The 27,935-nt window shown below is 52.4% G+C and overlaps 12 protein-coding genes across 12 annotated transcripts; 5 read left to right on the top strand and 7 right to left on the bottom strand.

The window, feature by feature from the left end:
- Nucleotides 1-81: 81 nt before the first annotated feature.
- BKA58DRAFT_205062 (uncharacterized protein) lies at nucleotides 82-2,239 on the top strand. The gene is made up of 4 exons (XM_046165912.1): nucleotides 82-424; nucleotides 475-793; nucleotides 843-1,710; nucleotides 1,760-2,239. The coding sequence occupies exons 1-4, from the start codon at nucleotides 400-402 to the stop codon at nucleotides 1,991-1,993; spliced, it is 1,446 nt and encodes a 481-aa protein (XP_046023113.1). The 5' UTR covers nucleotides 82-399; the 3' UTR covers nucleotides 1,994-2,239.
- On the bottom strand, nucleotides 1,942-4,109 carry BKA58DRAFT_205080 (uncharacterized protein). The gene is made up of 2 exons (XM_046165913.1): nucleotides 2,521-4,109; nucleotides 1,942-2,469 (listed from the first exon to the last, which is right to left on the bottom strand). Exons 1-2 carry the CDS (start codon nucleotides 3,857-3,859, stop codon nucleotides 2,135-2,137), a joined length of 1,674 nt encoding a protein of 557 aa, XP_046023112.1. The 5' UTR covers nucleotides 3,860-4,109; the 3' UTR covers nucleotides 1,942-2,134.
- A 1,611-nt stretch (nucleotides 4,110-5,720) lies between these two features.
- Nucleotides 5,721-7,285, bottom strand: BKA58DRAFT_422196 (isoflavone reductase family protein-like protein CipA; the record flags this gene model as incomplete). The annotated part of the gene is made up of 3 exons (XM_046172819.1): nucleotides 6,924-7,285; nucleotides 6,006-6,870; nucleotides 5,721-5,845 (listed from the first exon to the last, which is right to left on the bottom strand). The coding sequence occupies exons 1-3, from the start codon at nucleotides 6,957-6,959 to the stop codon at nucleotides 5,721-5,723; spliced, it is 1,026 nt and encodes a 341-aa protein (XP_046023111.1). The 5' UTR covers nucleotides 6,960-7,285.
- Nucleotides 7,286-7,682: 397 nt separating this feature from the next.
- BKA58DRAFT_460164 (uncharacterized protein) lies at nucleotides 7,683-9,424 on the top strand (the record flags this gene model as incomplete). The annotated part of the gene is made up of 2 exons (XM_046174750.1): nucleotides 7,683-7,687; nucleotides 7,735-9,424. The coding sequence occupies 2 exons, from the start codon at nucleotides 7,683-7,685 to the stop codon at nucleotides 9,422-9,424; spliced, it is 1,695 nt and encodes a 564-aa protein (XP_046023110.1).
- A 748-nt stretch (nucleotides 9,425-10,172) lies between these two features.
- BKA58DRAFT_441458 (uncharacterized protein) lies at nucleotides 10,173-10,518 on the bottom strand (the record flags this gene model as incomplete). Its single annotated transcript, XM_046173820.1, has 2 exons — nucleotides 10,173-10,296; nucleotides 10,355-10,518. 2 exons carry the CDS (start codon nucleotides 10,516-10,518, stop codon nucleotides 10,173-10,175), a joined length of 288 nt encoding a protein of 95 aa, XP_046023109.1.
- An 807-nt stretch (nucleotides 10,519-11,325) lies between these two features.
- On the top strand, nucleotides 11,326-13,127 carry BKA58DRAFT_412605 (uncharacterized protein; the record flags this gene model as incomplete). The annotated part of the gene is made up of 7 exons (XM_046172362.1): nucleotides 11,326-11,644; nucleotides 11,698-11,864; nucleotides 11,951-12,014; nucleotides 12,063-12,613; nucleotides 12,691-12,821; nucleotides 12,872-13,007; nucleotides 13,041-13,127. 7 exons carry the CDS (start codon nucleotides 11,326-11,328, stop codon nucleotides 13,125-13,127), a joined length of 1,455 nt encoding a protein of 484 aa, XP_046023108.1.
- A 539-nt stretch (nucleotides 13,128-13,666) lies between these two features.
- BKA58DRAFT_319742 (major facilitator superfamily domain-containing protein) lies at nucleotides 13,667-15,257 on the bottom strand (the record flags this gene model as incomplete). Its single annotated transcript, XM_046167733.1, has 5 exons — nucleotides 13,667-13,774; nucleotides 13,824-14,563; nucleotides 14,610-15,105; nucleotides 15,154-15,167; nucleotides 15,221-15,257. The coding sequence occupies 5 exons, from the start codon at nucleotides 15,255-15,257 to the stop codon at nucleotides 13,667-13,669; spliced, it is 1,395 nt and encodes a 464-aa protein (XP_046023107.1).
- Nucleotides 15,258-15,843: 586 nt separating this feature from the next.
- Nucleotides 15,844-16,659, top strand: BKA58DRAFT_441455 (Phospholipase/Carboxylesterase-domain-containing protein; the record flags this gene model as incomplete). The annotated part of the gene is made up of 1 exon (XM_046173819.1): nucleotides 15,844-16,659. One exon carries the CDS (start codon nucleotides 15,844-15,846, stop codon nucleotides 16,657-16,659), a length of 816 nt encoding a protein of 271 aa, XP_046023106.1.
- A 200-nt stretch (nucleotides 16,660-16,859) lies between these two features.
- Nucleotides 16,860-20,846, bottom strand: BKA58DRAFT_319681 (uncharacterized protein; the record flags this gene model as incomplete). The annotated part of the gene is made up of 6 exons (XM_046167730.1): nucleotides 16,860-18,619; nucleotides 18,683-18,886; nucleotides 19,035-19,056; nucleotides 19,403-19,578; nucleotides 19,628-20,711; nucleotides 20,763-20,846. 6 exons carry the CDS (start codon nucleotides 20,844-20,846, stop codon nucleotides 16,860-16,862), a joined length of 3,330 nt encoding a protein of 1,109 aa, XP_046023105.1.
- A 277-nt stretch (nucleotides 20,847-21,123) lies between these two features.
- BKA58DRAFT_422192 (uncharacterized protein) lies at nucleotides 21,124-24,143 on the top strand (the record flags this gene model as incomplete). Its single annotated transcript, XM_046172818.1, has 6 exons — nucleotides 21,124-21,580; nucleotides 21,630-21,735; nucleotides 21,791-22,056; nucleotides 22,443-22,526; nucleotides 22,822-24,061; nucleotides 24,109-24,143. Exons 1-6 carry the CDS (start codon nucleotides 21,479-21,481, stop codon nucleotides 24,141-24,143), a joined length of 1,833 nt encoding a protein of 610 aa, XP_046023104.1. The 5' UTR covers nucleotides 21,124-21,478.
- A 588-nt stretch (nucleotides 24,144-24,731) lies between these two features.
- Nucleotides 24,732-26,080, bottom strand: BKA58DRAFT_403336 (phosphoribosylamine-glycine ligase; the record flags this gene model as incomplete). The annotated part of the gene is made up of 2 exons (XM_046171780.1): nucleotides 24,732-24,928; nucleotides 24,982-26,080. The coding sequence occupies 2 exons, from the start codon at nucleotides 26,078-26,080 to the stop codon at nucleotides 24,732-24,734; spliced, it is 1,296 nt and encodes a 431-aa protein (XP_046023103.1).
- A 771-nt stretch (nucleotides 26,081-26,851) lies between these two features.
- Nucleotides 26,852-27,875, bottom strand: BKA58DRAFT_204873 (uncharacterized protein). The gene has a single exon (XM_046165911.1). It carries the CDS (start codon nucleotides 27,754-27,756, stop codon nucleotides 26,974-26,976), a length of 783 nt encoding a protein of 260 aa, XP_046023102.1. The 5' UTR covers nucleotides 27,757-27,875; the 3' UTR covers nucleotides 26,852-26,973.
- Between the last annotated feature and the right edge of the window lie 60 nt (nucleotides 27,876-27,935).

Genomic DNA, 27,935 nt, shown 5'->3' with positions numbered 1-27,935 from the left:
TCACTTGGAATGCGATGGCTTTCCAATACTGTCCTAACTCCGTAGCCAGGCCTGAGACGAGTACCTTAGCCAAGCCAAGGGTCAGGTACGCTCTGCCTGCTGCCATCAGTGTCCCTGCTCTCCACTTAGTCGTCAAGAGTCGTGGTACGGGAGGTACTCGGTGTCAGTGGATGCGAGTTGTGAGGCATGGCATGCAGGTTGTGATGACCTTGAAGACTGGGAACATACAACACGAGGCATCTGGTATTGTTGTGCTTGCACTTGGTGGGGAGTGCTGTGGTGGGGATAACGGTCGGACACGTGGAGGGGTAGCAAAAATGCTTGGCGACGTTTTCCCTACCGGACCCCTGTCGTCATGTTGAAAGTCGTGACTGGGTGCCTCACCAATACACCAGCAAGATGGAGTACGACACCTTCTCAGCACGTGAGTAAACGCGACAGAATAACGGCCAATTGGTTACTAACCAGCAGCAGCGCAGTACAGTACCAACGACGCGACCTCGTTTGCCCACACTTCGGCGCGCTCGCGTTGGCCCATCATCATCACTCAAGGCATTGACGACGTGCACCGCTCCCTGCACGACACCAAAGATGAGACGGCCATCACAGAAGGCAAACAGGTTGTTGCAGAGCTCGCCAAGCTGAAGTACGAGCTCCAGCACGACCGTGAGCTCACTCCCATTGCCGATGATGGCGAGCGCGACGTCGAGGCATACAACAAGGAACTGGCAGCAAGAGGCAACCCCAAGTGGCACAATGTGTCTTGGCTTTACGCAGAGTGCTATCTGTACAGGTATGTAGCCCTGAGTCGCTCAACGGCGCGTGCTAATGGCTATAGGCAGACGCATCGCAGGCATCTTTAAGCAGACCACCAAATGGCGCTCGTACGACATTTTCGCTCGCCAAAAGATGGAAACCTTCAAATCCTCTCGCCCGGCCGTCATCGAACTTGCCGCGCGCTACAAAGACATTGTCACCGAGCTCGAGCAGAAGAAGACAATCAAGGGTGCAGAGTCGCAGGAGCAGCGCGAGGCCGCAGAGAAGGTCCTGTTCACCGAGATGTGCGAGATCTGTCTCTGGGGCAATGCAACGGATCTGTCCTTGTTGACCAACCTGTCATACGAGGATATCCAGAAACTGCAGGGCTCTGAGGCGCGTAAGAACTCCGAGAAGAACATCCTGGTCAACGACCTAGACAAGGCTTTTCAGGTGCTCACGTCGGCCCAGAAAGAGGGCAAGAAGGAACGTCGCGTCGACATCGTGCTTGACAATGCTGGCTTCGAGCTCTTTGTCGATCTCATACTCGCCGGTTATCTCATCGCTTCGGGCCTTGCGACAAACGTGGTGTTCCACCCCAAGAACATTCCATGGTTTGTGTCAGACGTTCTGCCAGCTGATTTCGGTGCACTCCTCATGGCACTAGCCGACCCACAGAGCTTCTACAGCGCGCTATCGGAAGACGAGAAGCACGCTGGTAAGAAGTCCATACCGCTGTCTGAGACAGAGAGCGCGAACTTGCAATTCCTGTTCCAGCATTGGAGTGGTCTCCACGCAGAAGGCCAATTGATGATGCGACCAAACGACTTCTGGACCGCAGGCGGCAGCTACTGGCGACTTCCCAAGAGCGAACCGGACTTGTACGAGGATCTCAAGGAGAGCGAACTGGTCATCTTCAAGGGCGATCTCAACTATCGCAAGTTGACTGCTGATGTAAGTGCCCACTTCTGCATTTATTCATCACCTTACTAACCTGTACCAGGCTGCTTGGGCTCCTACTACACCCTTCACCGAAGCTATTGGACCAATGGGCCCTGGCTCAGGTCTACGTGTCCTTGCGCTCCGCACGTGCAAAGCCGACGTCGTTGTCGGATTAAAGGACGGCGAAGACGAGCGCATCAAAGCATTGGAGGGTGGCGGCGGCGACAGTGGAGCGAGAAAATGGGCTTGGAGTGGTAAGTGGGCTGTTGTCCAATTTTCGGACGGAAAGGCCTAGTCGACCAAGAACATCTGACGTTATGCACCTGTTTGAGTATGGATAGACTATAAACATTAAACTTGGACCCGACAGAAGAGAACTAGCTACATAACGTGATTGAGCACCGGGCTCTCTTTACCCCACGCCACATAGAAGCTCTCAGTAAACACCTCTCCTGATATCTGCGGCGATCTGTTGGAGCTCCTCAACAGTTGGTGGCTGCTTGTTGCCTTTCAACAGTTTGATCTTAGACAGACTCTCCATTTCCTTGATCTTCCTTGCGACCTTGCCGTTTTTGGGAGGTCGCGTTCCCGGGACACCTCGTTGATGAGGATGTCCCTCTAAGCTAGGTCTGTCGCTGGTCGTGTGTCGGGCGGTTCGTACCTCTGCTCTTCGAAGTACATCTGCACGCACAGCAGGCTGCTCGTAGGTCAGTTTGGTCTTGTCACGAGGTTGTACAACTTTTGCCGTTGAACGTCCCAGAGCCCTTAGATCTGTTGCAAGTCAGCGTTAGATCGGGCTTGACAAAGTAGATCTTGACATACCATGCAGGAGCTTATGACCGTCTGGCTCACTTCCTCGCCATTTTCCGTTGTCACGCTTGGCCCACAGCCTCCTCATTGCGTCAAGCTCGAGATGATACTCCAGAGCTCCGGACACCGGAATGCTACTGCATATTGCTACCATGTCTAGAGTTTGGCTGTGCACTTCGGCGTCCGCACAAGATTTCACGAGTACGACCTCTAGTATGCTTAGAGGTTCTCTCGGCTGGGGTGGAGGGGAGTCTCCGCGGCATACGAATTCCAATGAGTCGGGACGCTTTGCAGATCGGAAGCTGAGCTTGCGACGGAGGATCTTTGGACCCGCTGGACTTGCGGAGCGACTTCGTTCTGTTGGCTGAGTGTGGGTCTTGTCCTGACCGGTAATGAAGGTGGTGACGGTGCGTAGCGAATCGATCACAATGGAAGTCTCTTCTTGTGCATCCTTCTTTCTCTTAGTTGCGCTTCGCACAACTGTGGCTTCGGCATTAGGGACTGGGAGCTGGACACGGATGTTCGAAGCACGGGCAAGTGCTGATCTGACCATGTGAGGTGGCGTACTGCTCGTCCAGCACCCCCAATACTTGCCGATATCCTTCTCGCCGCTGGCATTGGCTCCACCAATGTCAGATAGGTCGACGAGAAATAGACTGTCGCGGTAGAGGATGTCTAGTCCCAGCTCGCGCGCCTGCTTACATACCATCAATGCCGGATGCATCATAAAAGATCGAATGTCGATGGTGTTCGGGCCATGGCGGTGCCGGCGTCGTGGCTGGGGTGTGATACGCGACTGGTATGGTGTGATGGAGACCGCGCGTTCTTCAGCGAAAACGTATGACAATACGTGATTGACGATTGCCAGGGGCAGTTGAAGAAAGGAACGCGTTGATTCTAGCGAACCGTTGGCAGCTTTTGTCGTAGGCGTTGTGCTATTCAACGTGCTGGCAGAAGTGACGTTGGCGGCAAAAGACGCTTTAGAGGATCCTGCTGTCAAGTTGGACGAAGATGAAGATCGATCCGACTCGCCGACGAGTGATTCTTCAAGCATTATCATACACTCTATGGTATGCGCATCCCACTTGTCGTCAAGAGTCTGCGACGCCGCTGAGGTAGGTGTTGGCTCTTTTGCCATGTCGCGTCGAGGCTTTGCGTTCACATTGCAATAGCGCGATGATCCAGCCTTTGGTAGTGGTAGAGGCTTGTTTTGACCGGGGAACAAGTCTTGCATGTACTTTTTGGTCGTGGCATATGCCTTGGGGTCGAGTGCGTAATTCGCAAAGTCAACACTGAATCGAGGGTCTGGAAGCTGAAGTGCAAGTATCGAGCGGGGCGTGACCTGCGCCATGGTGTAGAAAATTTCCTTGTTGATGGTAATGATATGCTGTGAGTTGCGAAATGAGTGACGAGAGTGAGAGCAACCCGAGACGAAGAGTTACAGGAAGGACAAGTGAACGAAAGCCTGCGCCACTACATATGAAGGTAACGACAGAGTCAGAGTCCAGCTCTCAATGGTGAACGATCGACGTGATCATCATTGAAGCTGGAGAAGACGATAACTCCATTCTTAACCCACATTAGATGACGATCACACGGTTTGCCCTGTCCTCTTCCCATGTACGTACAGACCCATGGCTAGCAGATTTAAAAGCCGTTACGAAAACGGGCCGGTACAGATGTGATGTAACCGCCTGTCCTTAATCTTCGTAGGCGATGTAAGGCCTGATCGTTTACCCTGATCTTATTCGCTCGATGTATGTTCTTCCCACAAACATTTCTAATGGCGCTACTGGGGTATCTTGATCAATTGATAATTGCCGCTGATAAGGCTCCGTCGCGTGGTCGAGGTCAGGGTACATTACTCAAATGCGAGCAGCTGTAAGGAGCGGGAAGGGCCTGAGGCTTCATCCGAGACTCAGAATGTTCGAGCGTCAATGCAGAACGAAAACCTGAAACCTGACGTACCAGATTCGGCAGATCGACATGGCTGGGAACTCATCGTGAAGTGGAGACGATGCGCGAACGCGACCGTGTGCAGGCAAGCGTTTGCCACCTCAGTGGGTGGGGGTGAGGCTGTTCAGAACGCACAAGCGACGTGCAATGTTTCATGCCTTGGGCATTGACGAGACCCATGGCGATGGGCGGTTGAACATGTAGCCGAGATATACCGAGTGCGTAGGGAGATGAGATATAGGTGAGTGATGGAAACCTACTATGAAGCTAGTCGCGCAAAAGAGGTCGCCCACGCTCCTTTAACGCGGGTGCTTTACGAGATCGTGCAGGATGAACGAAACTTGGGAAGCGGCTGGTGGCGAGTTGAGCTAGCGCCTTTCGCGCCAAGCCCCCGTTGTTTTCGAGGCCTGAGGCCTTCTTGCGTCCGCCCCACATACGCGTTGCGACCACGTTCTTCGCCTCGTTGACTCTGCCTTCAAAGCCACACCTTCTTCCTTGACGCATCACTACCACATGCGCTCGATGCCAGAGCAAGCTCGAGAGGGGCTCACCATCGTCTGGGGTGCATGTACATTCATGTCCACAGCGGATTGTGAGTATGCACCAGTGCGCGTGGCCCCTATCTACCGCATAGGTTTCTTAATATCCCCTCCAGTATTGGAAACATTCGACATGACCCCCAGCTGTTGTCCGGATATGCTCGGGAAGGCTCTCGTACACGAAGCTAGCTCAGTGCACATCGCACGACCATGCGCAACGGCAAATCATCCGTCAAGTCTGCGGCCCTGGTACACGACCAAGAAGGAGAACCCACGTCGCCAGATTGGTAGATGTAATGAATACTCATCATACATGAAGGCATAATTACACCTTCTAGGGTTACTGAATGAGCTGACCACTTGGTACCCCGGCCCCTCCATTCATTCAACGCGTCGAGATCGGCCATGACTGCCATGGGCAAATGCGAAGATATTGCAGGCATGACGGTCAAGCCTCTATGGATCATTACACGTTGAGATGCCGATCTCCACAAAACAACTACAACAGGATACATAGTCCGGTCTTTTCGAAACATGAGGAAATTTGCGTTGTTTTCAACGCTTGATAGTCCCACATGCGCGAGAGGTTCTGTCAAGAACTGCGGTAGTCGCCGTGAACGCGTTCATCTAGGCTAATGATCGGTGTTCAGTTTCACATACTGGTTGCTCTGCAGAATCATCCAATACTGGAGGATTGTTGATCCCGCGAGAATGCGATCATGCCTTTCCTGCTTTGGCAGAGAATGTTGGCCTTAGACATGCGAACAGATTTTGTCCATCTCCGCTTCCAAGTGGATGGTTTACCCCTGACAATGCCTTGGTCATGGCATCTACACTCGGCGCTGGTATGAACGTTACTCATCAAAATTCGGCACACACACTGCAGCGTAAATTCATCGGAAATGTACGTATGAAGCGTTCGCTCGTATCCATGCATGTTACAAGTCTACAGGTCGATCAATAATCTCATATTCACTAGCATCGGCTTAGACGACTACTTACTCTCCGAGGCTATGTCTCGAATGAGCCTGCGCACTTTATCGTCGTTCATTCGTTCCACTCCCAACAGTTTGTTGTCATCCAACTGCTCCCAGCGTGGCGCAGGGACTGTCCCTGCAGACCATCGAATCATATCACCAATGGCCTCCATGTCGATCTTTCCCGCCATCATGGCCTCAGTCGCGGCCTTGAGCTTTGAATCAAGGTCTTGGTTCGACTCCTCCCAGCCATCGCTGCCCAGGGTCTCCTTCGCCAGTGCCACCATCTGCTTTTGACTTTTGATCACGCTCGAGATGTAGAAGGAGCGGTTCTCGGTCTGTTCAGCCTTTCTTAGCACGTTGGCGACGGCAGTACTGATTGAAGAAAGCATGGTCCAAGGCAACGGAATCATTCCATCGTTCATGTACTGGACCTTCTTCCTGCGAATATCGATATTGATGAACCCTGTCCGCAGGTTCCAATCAAGGAAAGCTCCATTGGATATGGTAGTGTACGTGATCTTGCCTTTCGCAGCCAGGTCCTTGATGTGCTGGTAAGCCTGATTCTTCCCGTGGTGAAAGAGCGGCGATCTCGCTACGGGGTCCTCAGGGTCAACGCTGAACTCGCCCATCACTATACGATACACTCCCGCGGAGACAGCAGCTTCGATGATTCGTCCCTGGAGGGTCGGATCAGGACCAGATGTCGTATCCACGATAGCATCATTACCGCGAAGGGCTTCGGCAATTGCCGCAGCTGAGTTTGTGTCAACGACCTTGACTGACACGCCAGCAGGGAACTTCTGCCCCTCCTTCCTCGCAATAACGGTAACAGTGAACTTGGTTTCAAGAAGACCCTTCAAGACTTCAGATCCAAGACTGCCGGTCGCCTGTGCCATGTCAGTAGACCATGTTCCCCTCGTGCTCGTAGCTGTGAACTTACACCTGCAATTGCGACATTCGTGATCTTGCTGGACATGACTGGTGTGCTTGGTGTCGATCTTTTGGAGAGTTTGGTTCGATAGTGTGGTGGTGGTGTAGACAATACTATTGTTCTAGTGGCTTGATGATGTCTTTTCTAGTTCTGAGAAGCAGTCTATGGCGATGATTATATACATCATCTCGACATCAAAGACTGCGTGAAGTCAACCAAGCATGCACAGATACTCAGTCATCCTTGATTCGTCCGGATTGCAAAGCATGGCATCAACAGCTTCGCGTTCTCGGTCATAACTCAGTCAGCCTCAATCTAAGAGTGCCACAATAAGTCCGGTACGCTAGTCGTGTGACGGGACGGCAGGTGCCATACTTCCGTTCCGTCGCATCCCTCGCGGCCCCGTCTGGATGACACCTGGAAATCGCCTACGTCATAAGATACAAGCTGCTAAATCAAGGCGCTATCTCGGGCAGAAGACCTAGCGTAGTAGGGCGGGGTTCTGGATAGTCCCCGACATGTCTGTCAGGTAAAAGCCGACTAAAGCAAACTAGGCCTCGGCACAAGCGCCAACATCGGCGAAGAACAATGACAATACAATTTATATCAAGGTGTGGTTTTCCTGTTGCGCGACAGATACGAAACGCTAATGAGAGCTCACTCGTACCAAGAAAGAAATAGCCATCGACCATCAGTCCGGCAACTGATCAAAAGCGACATCACTAACAAACTCCCCGATACGAAAGCAGCGCCCAACTACATCAAACAATGAAGTAAGACTCTCTTTTCCATATTTAGCTGCCATTGCTAACCAGAATAGAGATAATCATGCCTCGAACGGTGAAGCCCCATACTACGACCTAGGCGAATACAGACGAGATGCTAAAACGACATCTCATGAAGCGCAAGCGTGGTTCGCCCGCGGTCTTGTATGGTGCTACTCATTTAACCATGAAGCAGCCATGCAGTGTTTTGAGGCGGCGACTGTACATGATGAGAGTTGCGCATTAGCCCACTGGGGTATTGCTTACGCTATCGGCCCAAACTACAACAAGACATGGCGCATGTTCACACCAGAAGATCGCACAAGGTCCATCGAAAAGATACTGCGCGCCTTGTCGCAAGCCAACAACGTCGCGGCCACTGCCTCGCCTGTAGAGAAAGCACTCATCACGGCCCTCAACGCTCGCTTCCCAGACGGTAACGCAGATGTTCCAGACGACCTATCGCCGTTGAATTATGCCTATGCAAAAGCCATGCGCTCAGTCTACGAAGAGTACAGGGAAGATCTCGACGTGATCGCACTATTCGCCGATGCCGTCATGTGCACTCGTCCGCGTCAGCTCTGGGACCTCAACACCGGGAAGACTACAGGCACAGATGTGGACGAGGCAAGAGCCGCTCTAGAGAGGGGCTTGGCACGTTCTGATGGTCTCAAACACCCAGGTCTGTGTCATCTGTACATCCACATGATGGAGATGTCACCTTTCCCCGAAGTGGCTTTGCCCGCGGCTGACAGTCTGCGACGACTTGTACCCGATGGCTCTCACATGCAACACATGGCCACACACATCGACACAGCCTGTGGCGACTACCGTCGCTCTGTCGATTCGAATTTTGACGCTGTACGTGCGGATGACAAATACTTCGAGAGTGGGGCAAAAGCAGCTCTCATCTACAACGCTTATCGATCGCATAATATCCACGCTATGGCCTACTCTGCCATGATGTCTGGTCGGTCTCGAGATGCTCTCTATGCTGCGACACGGATGTCTGAAGTATTAACTCTGGAGTTCATGTCGATCAAAACGCCACGAATGGTAGACTGGACCGAGTGGCAACTCGTAACGCTGCCTCACGTATTGATTAGATTTGGTCGCTGGGAGGAAATTCTTGAACTCCCGGAGCCAGTAGATCCGGTTCTACTCTGCGTCTACAAAGCGACAATCCATTATGCCAAAGGGGTTGCTTTCGCAGTACTTGGGAGGATCCAGGAGGCACGCCAGGCAAGAGACTCTTTCGAAAAGACCCGTCAGTCCGTACCGGAGGACCGTATGTACAGTCCCTCCTCCCCAGCGGCACCGATCCTAGCTGTAGCGTCGGCCATGCTGGAGGGCGAGTTGGAGTATCGCAAGGGCAACCACTCTCAAGCGTTCTCCATCTTACGACACGGCATTAAATTGGAGGATAATCTTGCCTACGCTGATCCGCCACTCTGGATGCAGCCCGTTCGCCACGCTCTGAGTGCATTACTTCTTGAGCAAGGCCAGTCTGAGGAAGCCGAACTGCTCTATCTAGAAGATTTAGGATACAGTGATAGCCAGCCTCGTCGAAAAGCGCGCATCAACAACGTCTGGGGACTGCATGGTCTTTATGAATGCTTCGTGCGGAATGGAAAGCAAGACAAGGCCAAGACCATACGCCTCCAGCGCGACATCGCTGTGGCCTCCGCTGACGTTTCCATCAAGTCCTCATGTTTCTGTCGACTGTCGGCGTCAAGCAGTAAGTAAAGCTATCGTTCTACCTAGATAGTAGCTTGCCGAATCCGACGAGTAGAACCTTGATGCTTGATTCTGTTCCTTTCGTCACACGATTGATGGCAAGGCGCTGTCAACGTCAAATTCCAATTCTCAATCACTAAGCATGTGTTAAACAAATGCAAATACTGCTCCATGACGTTTGTGATCACGCCATAAGTCTTCATGCATAATCGATGGCACAGGTGAGTAGCACAGGGTAGCATTCCGACAAACTTTCGCCACAGGGATTGAATCTGACACCGCCATCTGTCTACGGCAATCACCTTCCATCCAAGAACTGCAGCTTCTCGGCTATGGAAGTGCGGTTCAACACCTCGTCACGCTGCGGAAAGCGCCCAAACCGACGAAGTGCGTCCAGCTTCCTATCACAGATGCTAGTGATAACACCTTTCAGCTTCCCAAAATCACTCCTTCGTTTGAGAAGCACGACGCGGTGCTGGGCAAAGTCACCGTCCCGTCCCTCGGCATCCCTCTCTAGCAGCCTCTCATAGTTATGGAACGTGTCAAAGTGTGCATTGTGTAGCAATTCTGCTACTCCCAGGCTCTCACAATGTTTAATAGGCATATAAAACCGGAATCTATATGCCAGTCGGAAGCGAACTTCTGGATCCATTGAAGCACCAGATTCAATTGCTTTGGAAGCCACTACCAAAGCCAGGCTGTCGAAAAAGGTGTAGGCTACACGAGCCTGAGCACCCCGGAAGCAGTTTCTTGGCAGTTAGTGAAGCAATATGATCAGACTGATCCAGTGCATAAGCTTGCACGGCTTTGCTGCTGCTACGATGTCCGCTCCATCTGGTTCTAGGACCTTGATGAGTTTGAGCAATGTACCAAACTTATCCCTGGGGCTAAGTAAGCTTTTGTTCGCGGAAGGGTATTCAGAATGAGCTGAGTACTTACATGCATTCCTGGTCGTAAGCGTCGTTCTGTGAGAACAATGACGCCGAGTCCTCGATGCTAGGGCCGATTATGTGGTCGTGGTCTTGGAGATGACGAAACCAGAAGGTTGAGATCTCATCTAGATTAGCATGCGACACATAGCTTTCGAAACATAGCTGCCACATCTCTGCAAGGTGATAGCTGCAAGATCTGTGAAGTAGCTTGGCCGTATGGAGGTGTCCGGGGCGGTAGGGCAATCTAGGTCTTCTTGAGGCAAACACGTACTTTACTCAGTCCAATGACCTATGGCATGATGCGTGATGCCAAGCTGATATGTCAACATAATTCGACTGCATTCGTCCGCTGCTACAAAACTAGTCCGAAGTTACAAGAGTTGATCTTGGCTGCCATCGGTGTTCGCTACTGACTTAACCATATCCCAAGGTTGCGTTCAGATCCAATCGGCCCGTTTGCCGGCACCGCTAAGACGAACATACTTCCGTTCCGTAATGCTAAGTGGGTACGCTGCATTACCGTTTCTGGCGTTGGTCGACATATTTGGTAACAATAGATTGTCGACTACAGGTGTTACCGCTCTAGACTTCGTAAGCTGACTGTCCTAAAGTCGACTTGTTGACTTTCAAACTCTACACTACGACCAGAGACCCCGAGGTTACCACCAGAGGACAAAGGACTACATCACGCGCGGTTCATCAAATGAGCCACGCTCGTCTCATCAGTAATCGCGATCCACTGTGTCTGGTGGGCATTAGTCAAGGCTTGAGCGAACGAGGAGAAAGTTCGTCCGCCTCATCGACGCGAGACGGAGAGTAGCATGAAAGTCTGTTGGAGAAAGTAGCCATGCGTACGGAGTGCTGACTCAGTAGATAGATTGCTACAATGACATCTTTTGTGTCCCCCATAATTATTCTCAATCACTTGCTTGCGCTACCAATCTCATTCAGCTTTCTCGTTCAATCACCCCGAACAAGATGCTAGTAACCCGAGCATTCTCAGCTCTGGTGGTAGGCTTCCTGTCATCTAGCTCGTTGGCTTTACGAACGAGTCAGTCCGAGGTACCTACAGACATTGTACAACGTGGTCTCGCAGCCATTGGCATCAACTCCACCACGTCCGATATGCGCAACGTCAGGATCAGTGGCTCTCAATTCCGCACCAAGTCTATCGTCACAACAATAGCTCTGGATGGTATGGACCAAACAGTTGTCCCATATGGTAGCCAGACGATCACGTATTCGTACGAGACAGGCAATCTGAAGCAGCGCATTGATAAAGCTTCTGGATTAGGGAGTATGTCCTCCCTCTCGATACTGTTTGATGGGAAACTGACTTTGAGATCCTAGCTCTTTGGATGTTTGCCCGACCAGAACTCGACCCTATGGACTACTCCGTAGTGGTACAGGGTGGTGACGATGCGTTCACTGCTGTCGTCAGGGGAAGCTATTCGCTTTTTGACCCAACGGCTACTCCAGAAGGCTACTTAGATGTTACTACGGCCTCTAAGATATTGGTATCAAAGCCTGACGATCAACAGGATATCTCGCGGCATATTTGATCTCTAAGGGTCAAAAGTGGGATCCGTTGCTGCTCAGCAAGATATCTGCAAATGACTCCACCCTCCGTTTCCAGCCGGTGGGAGGAGGCTTATTACTTCCAGCGGGTTGGTCATCACTCATGTTTGTCACAGCCTCTCTTACCCAAGTGTTAGTGTTTGACGAAGCACTGAACATGTCAATCATCTTCAACCCCGACACCTACCTTCCCTTCGCTATCCGCACGTACGAATACCATCCCTTCTACAGCCCTTCGACGAACGACCTCCGAGTGTACGACTATATCTCCGTTAAGAGCCTCATGATACCCCGTCATTACAAGACCATGTACAACAACGAGCGCTTGTGCACCGACTTCCTTGCAGACGACATATCCGTCAACATTGAAGTCGAGCCATCATTCTTCGATATCGTAGCCGAACGCGATGAACTGAGCACTCCCGTTGTCGACCCCGCTCCGACTGCTGAGATCGGCGAGAAGCACTCCAATGATATCTGGTTTGGTCGAAACAACTACACAATCGAGGAGTTCGATGGATCGCAACCGTACGCAGACCTACCCGGAGTTTGGGTCGTTCGACCGCCTGGTATAGCCTCGTATCGTCAGATTCTTCTTGAGACTGACACCTATGTTGCTGTTCTTGATGCTCCGGCTGAGATTGTGGCAGTCTTGCTCGAATGGGTCAGGATCAACATTGGAAAGCCAGTGTCGCAGGCGTGGATAAGTCAGCAATGTCGATACACCTAATTACTACTATGATGAGCTTCGCTAACATTACCTAGCCTACGCATCATCACCATGATCACGCTTTCGGTGTGAAGGGCTACGTCCAGAACGGAGCGGAAGTCGTCTGTCCTAAGACGGCTCAGTCGTACTACGCCGATATTCCCGGCGTCAAGCTCGAGACCTTTGAGTACGTTGTCATCTTTGCCTGCCACCAAGCCAAGTGCTAATTTAATTCAGGCGCGGAGCGCCACACATCATGGAGACCAGCGGTTTCATGGCCACTTCCATACATATTGAAGGTAGTATCCATGCCCAAGATCATAGTGTCGCCGTCATCATGCCTGCTTGTCCCACTGAGGACAGCACAGTCGTTGTGTTTGATGCCGATCATGTCACCTAAGCGCAGCTGATGGCAACACACAACGACCATGACGAAATGAGTCAACTGGTCAACGCTATGGTGAAGCACCGGGTAGCCAAGTCAGTGTTGTAAGTTCCCAAACTACGCTTCCCAAACGCGGTCACTAATTCTTGGTACGCAATCTAGTCCCTGATCATGGTGACTTGGTCAACATGACTGATGTCTATGACGGAATTGGCTACTTGTTTCCCGACTACACATCGTCTGACTTTGAGTACCGCGGCGACAATTGTACCGTTTGATGAGGACAGGGAGGAAGGCTGCGCCGGTTACCTTGCGACGTCGCCTTCTTTGCCTGTGCTATCAGCTGCGCGAGTGTCTGTGCGGTCCAGTGCAGCAATGAAAGGTAATCTCGAGAGAGTGTCGCCTTTGAGCAGACAAGACGATTGTATTGGGTGAGTCTGGGAAATTATCACCGGCAGCTGTAGTCGCGTAGAATACGTGCAATGACGCCTTGGTAACTGGAATCTGTCATGGTGATGATATACGCATGAAGTCGCGAGCGATGGGGGAATGACGTGCCAGGTGCTCGTCCGCTATTCAAACAACTCTTTGAACCATACTTCGTGGCCTATTGCGTGTAGTCCTATGCTGTTATGATATGTCTTGTCTCAATCCTCCAGTCTTGGATCCTTTCTATTCCTCTCGCTCATTCTTTCACTCATATGTGTGATCTCTTCAGCCGCGTTGCTCTCAATCTTCTGAGACCTTTGATCCAACTATAGACAAGTTAGTAAATGACCGCGATGGGACTACTAGGTTACTCACCCAATGGACAGCCGCAGTCACGCCAAAGAAAGCAAAAACGACCACAATCATCGCGATATAACCCTTCTTCCAATACGGTGCATCGCTTGCTGGATAGAGCGCAATTCCCCAGAATGTGTACAATATCGACTGCACCATGCTCATAATGTACAGAGTGACCGACCGAGAAGCGTCATCACCACTGCGCTGAGAGATCACGCTGGCCCATCCATAAAGAATGGGATTGACGATGTATGAGGTACCAGCCAAGTAAAACGCGAAAAACGTTCCAGCGATCGACAGATCGGGTATGAGTAAGAGGATCGCGACCAGAAGCTGCAAGACACCAGCGAGTAAGACCATGGGTATGCGGCGATTGGTGATGTCGATAACGTAGCCCGCTCCGACGTTGGAGACGATAGAAACGGCCTGTATACCTAACGGGTAGGTCGTAGTCGCATATGAGGAAAATTTCTCAGCATTCGCTTTCATCCAGAGCAAAAATAGACCTTGCAAAACGATCGCTTCCAACGCGCAAGCTACCACGGAGTAGAGAGTAAATATGTAAACGTCCGGCTTGGCTAACAGTCTCTTAGCAAGTGATTTTAGACTAATGTCATGGCTCCAATCCTTTTTCGGGGGTAGGCGGTCTATCGCCAGCTGTATCTCCTCTTTGCTGAGATAGGGGGCGTCTGTAGACTCTGGTAAGTTGGGAAAGAACATGAGTCCGAAGATGCCGAACGGAATTCCCATGGCGCCGTCTGGCAGTGGTCAGTGACGACACGCTACTCTACAAGCCTGACTTACTAATGATGAACACCCATTGCCATCCTTGAAGCGAAGTCTGCCCATGCAGACTCTCGTTCATTGCGGTCATCATCACACCAGCGAACATACTACCAATCTGCCCGATAGCCGTGAAGATGGCTGTTCGCTTAGCAATTTCCAAGGGCTTATACCAACTACCAAGGATGTAGATAGTGCCGCTATAGAGACTTGACTCGAAGAAGCCCTGGAAGAATCTAACTACGCATAGCTGGGCGTAAGTTTTGCATGCCGCAGAGCACATCGTTAGGCCGGACCACACCAACAGCGTGAAAGGCAGCCAGAACCGCGGGGCGACTTTCTGAAGCATGAGAGCATGAGGAATTTGACCAACACAGCTGCCCGCAGTAAACATAGTAAGTAGAATGCTGTATTGGTCGCCTTCGAGTCCGAGAGATTCTTTCAGTCCAGACACGTAGGCATTGGCGAATGCGCTGCGATCAAGGTAATTGAAGAAGTATGCAGCGCAGCAATAAATCTGGATTATTGTCAGCTGCCATCATTTATATTCATATCCTCTTCCCACCAGGATAAAGCAATCTGCGGTTGGTTAGATGCGCAATGTTGGGATGTGACGGGTCGTTCCGACGTACCGAGCTTGCGAACCAGTCGCCTTTCGAGATCTACCATGATGTCTAAGCGTGTGTAACCAGACCGATCATGATGAGAGCGAAGCATAGCGATTGCATTCATTTGAACTCATGCAGGGACGACGCGATGTGGAGGTCATCGTGACGGTACCTTGCTGGCCACGAACGAGCCAATCATATTGACGATTTTGCTAAGCATGAGCAAGTTTCCGTTATCGTAAGAGAGGGTCTCGCGGCAGCCAAGTAACAAAATTTTATGGACAGCTTTCCCATCCACGCTTGCCGGAATGAACCCAAGGTTACTAGCTTTGTTGTGGCGCCACTATGGGGCTCGATTTGGCAATGGTTACCTTCACGTGCGCGATGATTAGGCACCACAATCACGACAATGCGCACAGACTCGGCGGCCCGATGTGATGCTACGGCAGAGTCGCGATCACAAAAGCGCACTGAACAACCTTGATCTACATCAGCCCTTCGCATCACCAGCCCGAACCAAAACCAAGCTCCGGTCTGAGTCAAAGGCGCAGTCTCTACGTTGACCACGACCTTGTCTCCAAGATCAACTGGACACTTTTGCTCTACGCCAACAATTCAGGAAGCTACATCACGAAACCACTTTCAACATGGCCACCACTCCGCACATTGTCGCCCCCACGGCGCCCCACACTCACACCATCATCTTCCTCCACGGACGCGGAAGTGACGCCAAGACCTTTTGCTCCGAGATCTTCGAAAGCGAAGACACCTCCGCGCGAAAGTTCACCGACGTCTTTCCTGGTATAAAATGGATATTCCTCAACGCACCAGAATCCTACGCTGAGAGTGAGCGAGAAAGGATACCGCAATGGTTCGACATGGCGTCCGTGCAACGGCCACAAGAAGACGCTGAGTCGCAGAAAGAAGAATTGTGGCAGAGCGTCGCGCAGGTTCTTCAAATACTTGAGAAAGAGGTAAAGCTGGTAGGATTGCACAATGTGATTGTCGCCGGGATAAGTCAGGGGTGTGCTACGGCTGTATTTACTCTGCTGGCTACTGGGATGCGCATGGGAGGCTTCATAGGGCTATGTGGATGGTTGCCTCTGGCAGAAGAGCTATCCAGTATCATGGAGGTGCCTGGCCGAGACCGAAGTGTGTTGGAGATGCCGTTGCTTTTGCAGCATTGCAAAGATGACGACGTTGTACCGGTTGAGAATGGCGAGGAGCTCAGGAAGAAACTTGAAGAGTGGGGTATGGTCGTGGATTGGAAGTGCTTTGAAGATGGTGGGCATTGGCTTAACGAGCCTAGAGGCATCGATGGGTTAGTGGAGTTCATTCAGGCGGTTATGAGGACATCACCTTCCCCTCAACCGGTTGAAGACACAGACACAACAGAGGCGCTTTCATCTACAACGAGTTCGAAAACCAAGAAAGAGGATTTTCAGGGCAACGTAGACTTCTAGGAGGTAAGTGTTTATCGTTTCCCTTTTTGTGGTGCACGGTTATGGGAAAAGTTCATTGCAGATATCGTTCCATATTCATGTGTTGTGGCGTGAATGGAACCCGAAATGAAGATTGCGCTCCCAGACCTTCGCCGTCGGCGTCTTGCCCTTCATCGTGTTCGTCGTCCTGCATCCCCCTTCTACGCATCCAGAGAATCTGTCTACAGCAAAGTCTTCCCACTCCTCAACGCCTCCAAATCACCCATAGTAAACCTCACATACCGATCCGCACCGGGCTTCATCCACATAACCACATCGCCACTGCCACCCACAACCTTAGTGCCGAACTTATCAATCTCCATGCCCTCCGCCCGCAGCGGTGCCTTATTCTGCTTTTGGTTATCCGTATTACTCGCTTCCTTGACCAAGCGCAAGAAGACCGGTACTGCATATCTCGGCAGCTTACTCCTCGAGTACTCCAATAGCGCTTTCCAATCGAAGGTGTCGGGGCTGACCCCATCAGCAAGCCGGAGAGCGACGCAGCCAGCGCGACCATCATGACCAGGGACAAGTGTACCGTATACGATGGCCTCACCCACACCGGGGTATTGACCGAGGACCTCAGCCACCTCAGCTGTAGACACGTTCTCGCTCTTCCATCGGAAGGTGTCGCCTAAGCGGTCAAGGAAGAACCAGCGTCCATCGTCATCCCGTCTGAGCGCATCACCAGATCGGTAGAACAGATCGCCCTTCTTGAACACGTTCCTCTCGAACTTCTTTGCCGTGGCCTTTGGGTTGTTATGGTATCCAGCGAATGCTTCCTCACTTGGTACTGCGACCAAAATCTCGCCACCCTCGTTATACGAATTTCTCTTCACGAACCCGGTCTTGGGGTCTCGGAGTAGCTCTCCAGTTTCCGGATCGATAGGAACAGGTATGTATACGTCGTGAAGAAGTCGTCTGATGATAGCACCGTGCTGTGCTACTGTCGTTGCGGTGAAGGGTCCTTTGCTATGAACCACCATACCCAGAACGCCTTCTGTCGAGTTGAAGAATTCTATTACCTCAGGGACGTTGAAGCGCTCTTTGAACCTGTTCCAGACATCCGGTCGCATGCCGTTACCGTACATGGCGCGTAGCCGGTGGTCCCTCTCCCGTGGATGTGGTGGCGCCATCAGCAGATATCGCGCAGCTTCGCCAACATAAACGAAAAGCGTAGACTGAGAGTCATGGATATCGTCCCAGAATGTACTGACGGAAAACTTCCGTCCTATCGCCACGCTCACTCCACCTGAAAGCGCTGACAGCGCAGATAGACCACCTGTGCCATGGAAAAGCGGCATGCAGCAATACCATCGGTCTCCATCTGGCCCGGCTTTCTGGTCAAAGGCAAGGGTTTGCGGATTTCCTCGTTCGTGGAAACGGTTTACCATGAACTTTCCTCCTTTTGGTAGACCTGTCGTTCCTGATGTGTACAAGAGACATGTCGGATCAGAACCAACAACATTCTCTCTGTACTCATCACCGGGTACTTGAGTGCTGTGCTGCTGGACCTTGTTGATCAGGTCTTGATCGACTCTAAAAGCTGTGACACCCATCTCTTCCACTGTCGTCCTCACACCTTCGAATCGTTCCTGACATCCCTCTTCCTCGTCAACAAGCACAACTTTCACATCCGCGACTTTGAGACAATGCACCAGTCCTTCTCCTTTGAGGTTATAGTTCAGGTGAGCAGGCGCGCAACCGATAGAAAACAGACCAAGCCAGATGACCATAAAGTCTGCGCTGTTCATCATGTAAGTAGCGACCATATCTCCCGGTTTTACACCCTGTGAGAGAAAGAAGTGTCCCCATTGGACGGCGCGGTCGTGGACTTGTTGCCATGTGTACGTTTTCTCCCGCGACCAGATGGCCTGGTTGTTGCTGTAAAGTGGAACGTGAGACGCGAAAGCGTACCAAGGGGATAGCCTCTTAGATTTCTCTATGTTGACTTAGCTCCGGAACTGGGTCTTGGTGTAGGTACAGCTCCGCTGGAAATACATACCGAGTTGCTCATAGTAGCTAGCTGCGTTCTTCTTGAATCTCAGTCCCCTCAGGTCTTGTGCAATGTGGTACTTCGCGTTGACGTATGCTGCTAGCCCGGAAATAGCTGCTACAGATGCAGCAGCCGCTGTTGCATCCATCTTGACTGATCCCGGACCCGGATTCCTCTTTTTCGTAGATGTTGGACGTGGGTGTGAGAGAGGCACTGGGAGTGAAAGGCTTCAATTCAAGGAGGAAACGCAATGGTCCGGCGCGATCGTCTTCCAGAGTTGCCGTTTGTCGGTCCTACTGCTAGCTGAGTTCGGAGCTAATAAGATACCGAGGTCGAGTCAGTTTAGTGGGTCTTGCGAGACGCGTAGTGAGTGCGGGGGTGACCTAGCGCGTCGGACATTTGTACAGCGATTGCTTGTCTTTCGGGGAAAGCTTTGCGAGGCGTGGAGCGACATTTACAGTGTGCTTGCTGCGTAGAAGCTCGTAGCTGAGGTGGCTACAGATTACGGTCAATGTACCAACGATGACCACGATGATATCAGAATAGAACTACCCTTGCATACGGTTGACAGCTAAATTTCCTTCCTTATCTGAAAAACGTATATGCTGACCTATGAGTGTCATTCGTCGCAGCCATACAACGGCGGCTCGAAATCTCTGGATCGCAAAACGCGTCTTCCCAATGTCTTCAACATGAATTTTGCACGACGCGGCTATGGTCCTATTTGACTGCCTTCTTCTCCTTCTTGCCAATGTTCTCCGTGCCCGGTGGCACCTTGAGGCCTCCAAACACCAATGCGCCGACCCCGACCATGCCGGCAGCTCCGGTCGCATATGCCGTTTCGCGGCCCGCCCACCAGTAGAGGGTGCAGAAGATGAGGGGTCCGAGGGAACGTCCGATTTGACCTGATATACGTTAGCAGATGTTCCGATGGAGATGAGAGTCTTGGTTTACCGAAGCTCCGATGGTTCCCCAGCTTGTTGCCTCGCTCATCAGCGTTCGCTTCGAATGACGAGAGACTGTTGAGGCCGGTCACGACCGTCGCGCTTGTTACCGCAAGAAGCGCAGCGGCTCCGTAAAGTGCGCCCTGCGTCTGGACTCTGCCGAGCATGATGAAGGCAATAGTGCAGCTTAGTACTCCCATTTGAACCACCTTGAGAGGGTGCATCCGCCGCACTACGGATCCTTGGAGTAGAGAGGCGACTAGCCCGATGAATCCGAGCAACCGGCCAGAGTCCTTGGCCTGGTAGGAGAAGAGGTCGTATGTCATGAAGGGTAGCGAGAACTCCATGCCGCTGAAGAACAGGATGAAGGTAAAGTGCGTAGCGTTGAGTAGAAAGTGCGAGTTCGTTCGGCCGCGAGGTTTCGGTGCTTCGTTGCCTTTGGCATGCCCGTTCGTGGTGCCGTTCTCAGCCTTGCTCGCTGATGGTAGCGTCTCTGGGAGGCTAATGTAGAGGTAGATGGTCTCCGAGACGATCAAGAACAGAGAGAAGCCAGCTGCCATAGCAAATGGGTTCTTGTCCATGACCTGTAGGGTGGACAGGTATGCGCCCAGCGCCGGCCCGAAGGTGAAGGCGATGCTAAAGCATACGCCCACAAGCGCCATTGTCGAGCCTCTCTGACTGTCGTCGCTGATGTCGGTCGCAATGGCCATTGCAAGCTGCACGTTGCCCTCGCTCAGCCCTCCCACCACACGACTGGCAAGGAAGGTGCGGAAGTCGGTCGCTGCAACCCAGAGCGCAACGCTGAAGATGTTGCCCACCATAGACCACAGAAGAGCTGTGCGCCTGCCATATTTGTCTGAAAGTGTTCCGATAAAGGGGGATGCGACTGCCTGACACAGCGAGAAAAGCGATCCGAGTGCGCCTCCGAGCAAGACTATGTCGTAGCGGGAGTTGATGGGTTTCGCGAACGAGTTCTTGTATGCATTGAGGCCGGCGAGAATCTTGGAGAGGATCGTGTTCGGATTTCCGGTTTCATGGTTACGGTAGAATTCGATGAGTTTGGGGAATAGCGGGAGGATGAATGTAAAGGATATCTGTAAGGGTCAGCCCACGCGAGCGGTTACACGCGACGGGGGATGACGTACCAAGTCTAGCAGCAGCGAGATGAACAGCACCTTCAAGACCCTTTTCCGCAGTGCCGGCGGAACCGGAGTCGTGTCTGAGCCCATGTCGAAGATGTGCGATGGTTGTCCAGCCCAGTCGCAAGAACCCCGAAGCAGCGAATGGAGATGTGGACACAAGTAATCGGCGGCAGCTGTCTGGTTAAAAGCAGCGCAGCGCAGCGCAGCGCAGCGAGCGAATAGAGGGGAAAGGGTCTAGTTCAGCTCGGACTGCAGGCCCTCATCTAATGATAGTCTAGAAATAGAAAAAGGTCGCGAATTGTGGTCATTGGTGGCAAGCGCCGAAGTGTATTCGGGTCATGACGAAGTTTGGCCGTACGCCTGTGGCTCCATTCGTGAAACAGGTGGAACAGGTGGGCACGAACCACATACTTGAAACACCACAAGGAAGTATCTGAGGCAGCCACGGCACCGATGCCCACATGGGCAGAGTCATTGTACTGTCATGCTATGAAAAGGAGATGTGGCTTCTGTGAGCGCACCATGGCTTGAGCAAGTATCGCAGGCGCGGATGCGAAGCTCGAGTAGACAAGCCGAGGCAATGTGGAGCTTCACGTCGATCATCCATCCCCAGCATCACCCGACTAAGCCGATAGCGTAGTTGTAGACGGCGAGCCTTCCGACATTCCAAATGGTCTACCAAAGATACCCGTAACCTTCTACATTGTTCCAGCCTCACGATGGGCAACCCGGAGGCAGATCGGCTAAAGGCAATGGCAGCCGTACAGGCCATGTTCGAGAAGTACAAGCTACTTGCAGCTCGTAGACCAAAGAACCACGTCGTATGGAAACATCAACACCCTTCAAGAAGCTACCATTAATCATGACCAGGACTTTGACCGGGAAGTCATGCTGAATCTGGAGCTTGTGGATGCCACTCTCGATGGCACCGTCACCTACGAGTTCTTCATTGCGCCCAACCTGTCTAACTTGAACAGTATGTAACGGGGTGCTGTTCGATCTACTCACTACCCGTAGCTAAAATGCGGCAGATGTCATGCATGGAGGTGCTGCTGGAGTCATATTCGACATGTCCACGACTACAGCGCTATGTCCCCTTGCTCGGCCTGGCTTCTGGGAATTCATGGGCGGTGTCACGCGCACCCTCAACATTTCCTATCTCAAGGCTGTGCCAATCAACACCAGAGTGCGGCTCAACAGCAGGGTAGTGAGTATCGGAAAGCAAATGGCGATGATCCGAGGCGACATGACCAGTCTGGATGGAAAGATCACATATTGTACCGTGGAGCACCACAAGGTAAACGCGCCCGTGATCAAAGAGCATCTAGATGTAAAGACGGCATGGGATGAGGAATTTGCAAGAGAATGGAAAGCGAAGGGACTAGAAGACGTAAAGAGCAAGATATGATGAACTTGCTTAGGCGAAACGCCGAGACATGAATTTTGTACATTTGCTTTGTAGCATGCTGTGACATGATCAAGAGTCTTTGCTCCATGGTGAATGTCGCCAAGGGTGGTATCAAGTAACGTCCGCCTATCTCCTCTTGTTGAACTTCTTTGATTCTGTAACGGGTCAGTATCGTACATACATCCCGTCTTAGGTGCATGATCCTTACCAGCAGCAGTCCTCTTCTTCTTGGGTGCGCCCTTTCCTCTTGACTTTGCAACATTCAGGTGCTCTAGCCAGTCTTCCTCTTCCTCGTCAATGATCTGGTGTTCGGGGTACAGGCTTCGCAATTGGCTAATGGTGCCTATCCGCGGCGGGTAGTATGAAGCGATGGCAGGACCCTTAAGGCGCTGGTGGAGGATGCGCGATCCTAGACGGATGCGTTCGGGGTTGTATGTGGTGTTGAAGACTTTGCATTGGACCTGCACGTGTTAGTGAGATATACGGAGATGGCCTCAGCAAGACTACGCACCCTCATCAGGTCCAAGACCCTCTGCCGTGGGACCGCCATTGTGCCTGCGATGCGGGTCTGCGGCGTTGCGGCGATATCTGAAATGTCGCGGAGGTGCCCTTGGCGCTCCCGACTAGCGCGACTGAGCCTCTCACCTTTCGAAGGACCAAATCGTCACCAAGCACACACCAAAGGCTTTACCACCATTCTTAGCTATGGCTTCGCAAAAACGTGGCGGAGGCTTCAACCACTATGGCCGAGACCAACAGCAGAAGAGGCATCAGCCTCAGCCTCAGCCTCAGTATCGCAACGGCTCGAATCTCAACTCCTTCCCACCCAAGCCCGAGCTCTCCTCTAAGGACATGCAGACTGGACTGACAGCTCTTTTGGACAGATTCGTCGCAGAAGAGGCGACTGTCGGGGCAGACAAGGATATCCTCCATCACGCGCACGAGCTCCGTCGTCTACTTTGCGCCCGAGACGATTCAGCTTCTGCCAGAGCGAAGCGCGAGCTCGACGAGCAACGGCCTGACAAGGCAGTCAAAGTCGCCGTACCAGATTACGTCGAGCGCAAAGTACGCGCCGCCCAGGACCTGCCTCCCCTACCGCCTATCAAAGAACCCCACCTGCACGAAGCTGTCTTTACTCATCGGTCCGCCATCTTCGACCCTAGTATCCCTGGCTCTACGCTCGGCGGGGACCTCAGTCTAGACTACGAGCGACTAGAACTCCTCGGCGACGCCTACATCGAACTAATTGCCTCCCGCGCCCTCTACAACCGCTTCCCACACGTCGACGTCCCAGACCTCTGCACCTGGCGCGAACGACTAGTCGAGAATTCGGCTTTGAGCAAGTTCTCCAACGCATACGGTTTCCCAGACCGACTGAAGCATCGCTCTCAGTGGGACAAGAACTCCAAGCAATATCAGAAAGTAGTCGCCGACATCGTCGAAGCCTATGTCGCAGCAATCGTGCTGTCCGACCCAGAGAACGGATTCGAGACCGCCGAGACATGGCTGACTGAGCTCTGGGCACCACAACTCCTTGCCTTCAAAGAGAAGATCATCGAGAACCCTCAAGCCAGAGACCAGCTTAACAAGCTTGTTCTCGGCAAAGGCGTCAAGCTCATCACCAAAGAGGAGAAACCCATGACCTACGACTCAAACAGCGTACAATGCTACCACATCGGCATCTACCTCACCGGCTGGGGGTACGAAAACGAATGGCTTGGCAGCGGTGATGGACAGAACAAGGTGCAGGCTGGTGTCGCTGCTGCTGCAGATGCCCTGAAGCGGAACAGCCCCGTGCTGCAGGACGCCATGCGGCAAAAGGACGAGTTGAGAGCAGCGCGCCTGAAGGAACAAGAAGAGAAAGATAAGGCTGCAGGAGGCACTGAGCCGCAGAGTACCCTCAGCACTGAAGCGTCAAATGGTAAAGTGTCAGACGATCAGGATGCTGTGCCAAAGAAGCGGAAAAAGGAAATTGACGATGCATCACATGAGAAGAAGAAGCATAAGAAAGAGAAGAAACACAAGGCTACGGCTGACAGGGGCAGCTCCTAATCGCATCGCGTAGCGAAGACCGCCGACAGACTTACTCTCGGATAGAGTCCTGCTGAGGACAAATGTTCACGTAGCTAATCCGCGATGTCTCCCCATGTAGGCGATGGCCAGGTAGGTAGGTAGGTAGCCATCTAAACGTATCCACCTCGCTCGATACTTTCATCATCATATCAAGTCTCGTCAGTCTGCTCAGCATGATAATGAGCACCCAGAATTCGACAATGACAAGCGCTTATGCCCGCCACACTCTGCTTCTGTCACGAGTAATTCACGCTCAAGATGATGAGCATATTCGCATATCTCTTGTCCAGTATCCCTCTTGGGAAATATGCAACTGCCATTTCAAATCGAGAGTTCCAGGCAATCAGTAGTACAACTCGAATGTCAACATCCAATTCTCAGCACTTACTATACCTAACTCTGATGTAGCGCATTTCGCGCATCCCAATCTTCAGTTCCTGGGAAGTTTTGGTATGCCTGCCCTGAACGCCGTAGATTCCCAATATTTCCCTCTACTTCTTCAGCGCCCTTCCAGCGATGTCCTTGCGGTACTGCATGCCCTCAAAGTGTATGCACTGCACGCCCTTGTAAGCCTTCGCAACAGCTTCTTCTAATGTAGGCGCCGTAGCCGTTGAAGCGATAACGCGACCACCGGCAGTCTTGAGCGTGTTATCCGAGAAAGAGGTTCCGGCGTGGAAGAGCACGACGTCTGTGTCACATTAGCATCATTACAACCTCCATAGATAGACAAAAGAGACTCACCCTCGGGAACAGCATCCAATGTCATGACTGTACCCTTCGCATAACTCCCTGGGTACCCACCCGCAGCCACAACAACCGTCGCCGCACTCTTGTTCGACACTTTGACTTCAACATCCTTCAGTCTTCCCTCCGCACACGCCGCCATAACCTCCGCTAGATCCCCCTCCATAAGCGCCAACAAGCTCTGCGTCTCTGGATCTCCAAATCGGACATTGTATTCGAGCACTTTCGGCCCGTTCTTCGTCATCATCAGCCCCGTGAAGAGCACGCCCTTGAACTCGAAGCCCTCGGCGCGCATACCATCGACGGTGGGTTGAAGGATCTCTCTGTCCACGGTCTCGAGGACGTCTTTTGGCGCAATGCGCGTTGGCGCGTACGTTCCCATACCGCCTGTATTAGGCCCTTGGTCGTTGTCGAAGATACGCTTGTGGTCTTGTGCGGGAGGCAGGGATTTGATCGTGCGGCCGTCGCTGAAAGTCAGGATGGAAAGCTCGTCGCCTTCGAGGAACTCTTCGATGACGACTTCGTCGCCTGCGGTACCAAATTCTCTTGTTAACATGATGTCCTTTAGCGCAGCGTGGGCTTCTTCTTTTGTTTGCGGGATTATTACGCCTTTTCCTGCTGCGAGACCAGATGCTTTGATTACGACGTTGTGGGAGATGGAGTCGAGATACGCTTTTGCGTCGTCGTATTTGCTAAAGTTCTCATAGGCGGCGGTCGGAATGTTGTGGCGCTTCATGAAGTCTTTGCTGAAAGTTTTGCTACCTTCCATGCGCGCAGCGGCTGCGCTGGGCCCGAAGGCTTTGATGCTTGAGAGGCCATTTTCGCGGAAGTAGTCGACAATGCCGGCTACGAGGGGGGCTTCGGGCCCGGGTATTAAGAGGTTGATGTTCTTTTCTTTTGAGAAAGTGACGAGGCCGGCGAAGTCGCTGTCTTTTACAGTGGTTACGTTGGTGACTTTGCTGGAGAGGGTTGCGGTGCCGCCGTTACCGGGGCAGACGTAGATGTGCTCGATCGAGGGTGATTGCAGGAGTTTCCAGGCGATGGCGTGTTCGCGGCCGCCGTTGCCGACTAGGAGAACGCGGAGAGATTCAGACATGGTGTGCGGTATATGTGCAATGGCTTGTTGCATCGTAAGAGTGTTTGCGCCTGTAAATTTTTGGGCGCGCATGCCCCGCCGTGGGGTAGCATGCAGGGATCTGCGGGAGTGAGGTCACTCAGCCCTACCAGGTCCCAGATGTGTCTCGTGTCTTCCACTCATGACACTGGTAGAGATATACTCAGAGGAAAACACATCAGACACCTCAGTTCACGTTTTACTGTCGCGTGGTATGAGTGCTAAAGTATCAGAATCTTCACGGAAGTTAGGCGTGAAGAGGTCATGACCGACGGTTAGATAAAAGCTGGCATTTAGTCGAATGATCTGAACCATTGTGTTATGAATGAATACTTGAAACGGGGTATCAATGTAGTAATAGTGTACATGTGCTGAAACGTGCACTGGAAAGCAAGCTGACCCCCAGGCTATACCACGATGGACCTGCCTTCATACCGTCGTCCACAAGACTGCCGACACCTGCAATTGCACCTGCAGCCTTTCTTTAAAGATCCATACCAGTAATCCTTCAAGCTCGCATCGAGCTGTAGTATCTGGATAGACACAAGGATGTAGATAATCTGCCGATCTTTGCGCTCTTCGTGCGTAGCAAGCCAAAAGAGTATGAAGATGGAAACAGATCTCATCAACATCCAGGCGATGTCGTAGAGGAGGTGGCCAATGATGAATGACTATCCATCATTCTCGCGCCCAATACTGCGCTTGTGTTCTCTGGCTGAATGACTTGCAGCGCTCCTGAGTGGCTGCGGAGTTAATCTGACTTGAGCGTCGAGCTCCGAAGAAGGCACAAGCGTGTCGTCTGACTGCAACTCTGCCGGCGAGAATTCGCGATGACCGAAGAGTTTCCATTGCACAGCACCTGGAGTAAAGTCACATCAGCCAAGGCCATTGTGATTCTGCTTTGCCTTCATGAAGAGCTGACCTAGCACGTCAGGCTGTGCTATGCCAGGGTTCTGCATGTATTGTTGTTGCTGATGCATGCTCGGCATATGTTGGGTGTTGTGGTTGTGTATGCTGAAACCAGCGTCTTGTTCGCGTTGTTGGCCGAAGAGCTCTCGCAGAGACAGTTGGCGGCCCATCGGGGCAGAAGAGGCGGCCTCGGCAGGCTCGTTCGCTTGTACGGCAGGTTCAAGGGCTTCGCGGCTCGCTCTTGCCCTGTCGGCGATGTCCATCATCTTGGCGGCGGTCTCAACACGGCAATTGGCGGTGGAAGCAGGTGGTGGGTCGGCGAAGATCCAGATACCGTAGACGTGCTCGCCCTGGATGATGACATAGGGGTCGGATATCTCCATCTCTTCACTGCTAGTGAGCTCCTGGTAGAAGTTGTCCAGGCCGCGGCGGTTCAGGATGATGGCGCAGTATCGCTCAGCGCCAATGGGCGAGGGAGTCAGCTGGCAAATGAAGAGAGTACCCTCAATGCCCATCTTCTCCCATGACTGCGTCTCGAGGTTGAAGGTATACAGCGCGGCATACGGCGTGACATGCTCTATGGCGACAAGGTCGGCGTACTCGCGACGCAGGACGGAGAAGTTGAGCTCCTCATTTGACCGCGGCGGTGGGAGGGGCACGTCGACAGCAGGCGGCGCATCTGTCTCGTAGTCCGACGGCTGCGGGGGCGGCTGGGTCTGGTTTGCGCGGGCTTTGCGGTGCGGCGCCATGTCTGGATATGGATGTTTGTTGTGGTGGAGGTGGAGGTGGAGGTGGAGGTGGAGGTGAAGGAGAGGGAGTGTGGGCCGGATTGGTGTAGTCAGGCACCGAGCCCTGGAGAGCTCCTGCCCTGCAGCGTGGGATGTCGTGGGGAGCTAAGCACAGCCATGGCCAAAGCCACTGCGCCGGC

Source organism: Alternaria rosae, assembly GCF_020736505.1.
Source record: "Alternaria rosae strain MPI-PUGE-AT-0040 chromosome Unknown BKA58scaffold_7, whole genome shotgun sequence".
Classification (NCBI taxonomy): Eukaryota; Fungi; Ascomycota; class Dothideomycetes; order Pleosporales; family Pleosporaceae; genus Alternaria; species Alternaria rosae.
Note: the sequence above shows the minus strand (reverse complement) of the source record. Positions and strands in the feature narration are given on the sequence as shown.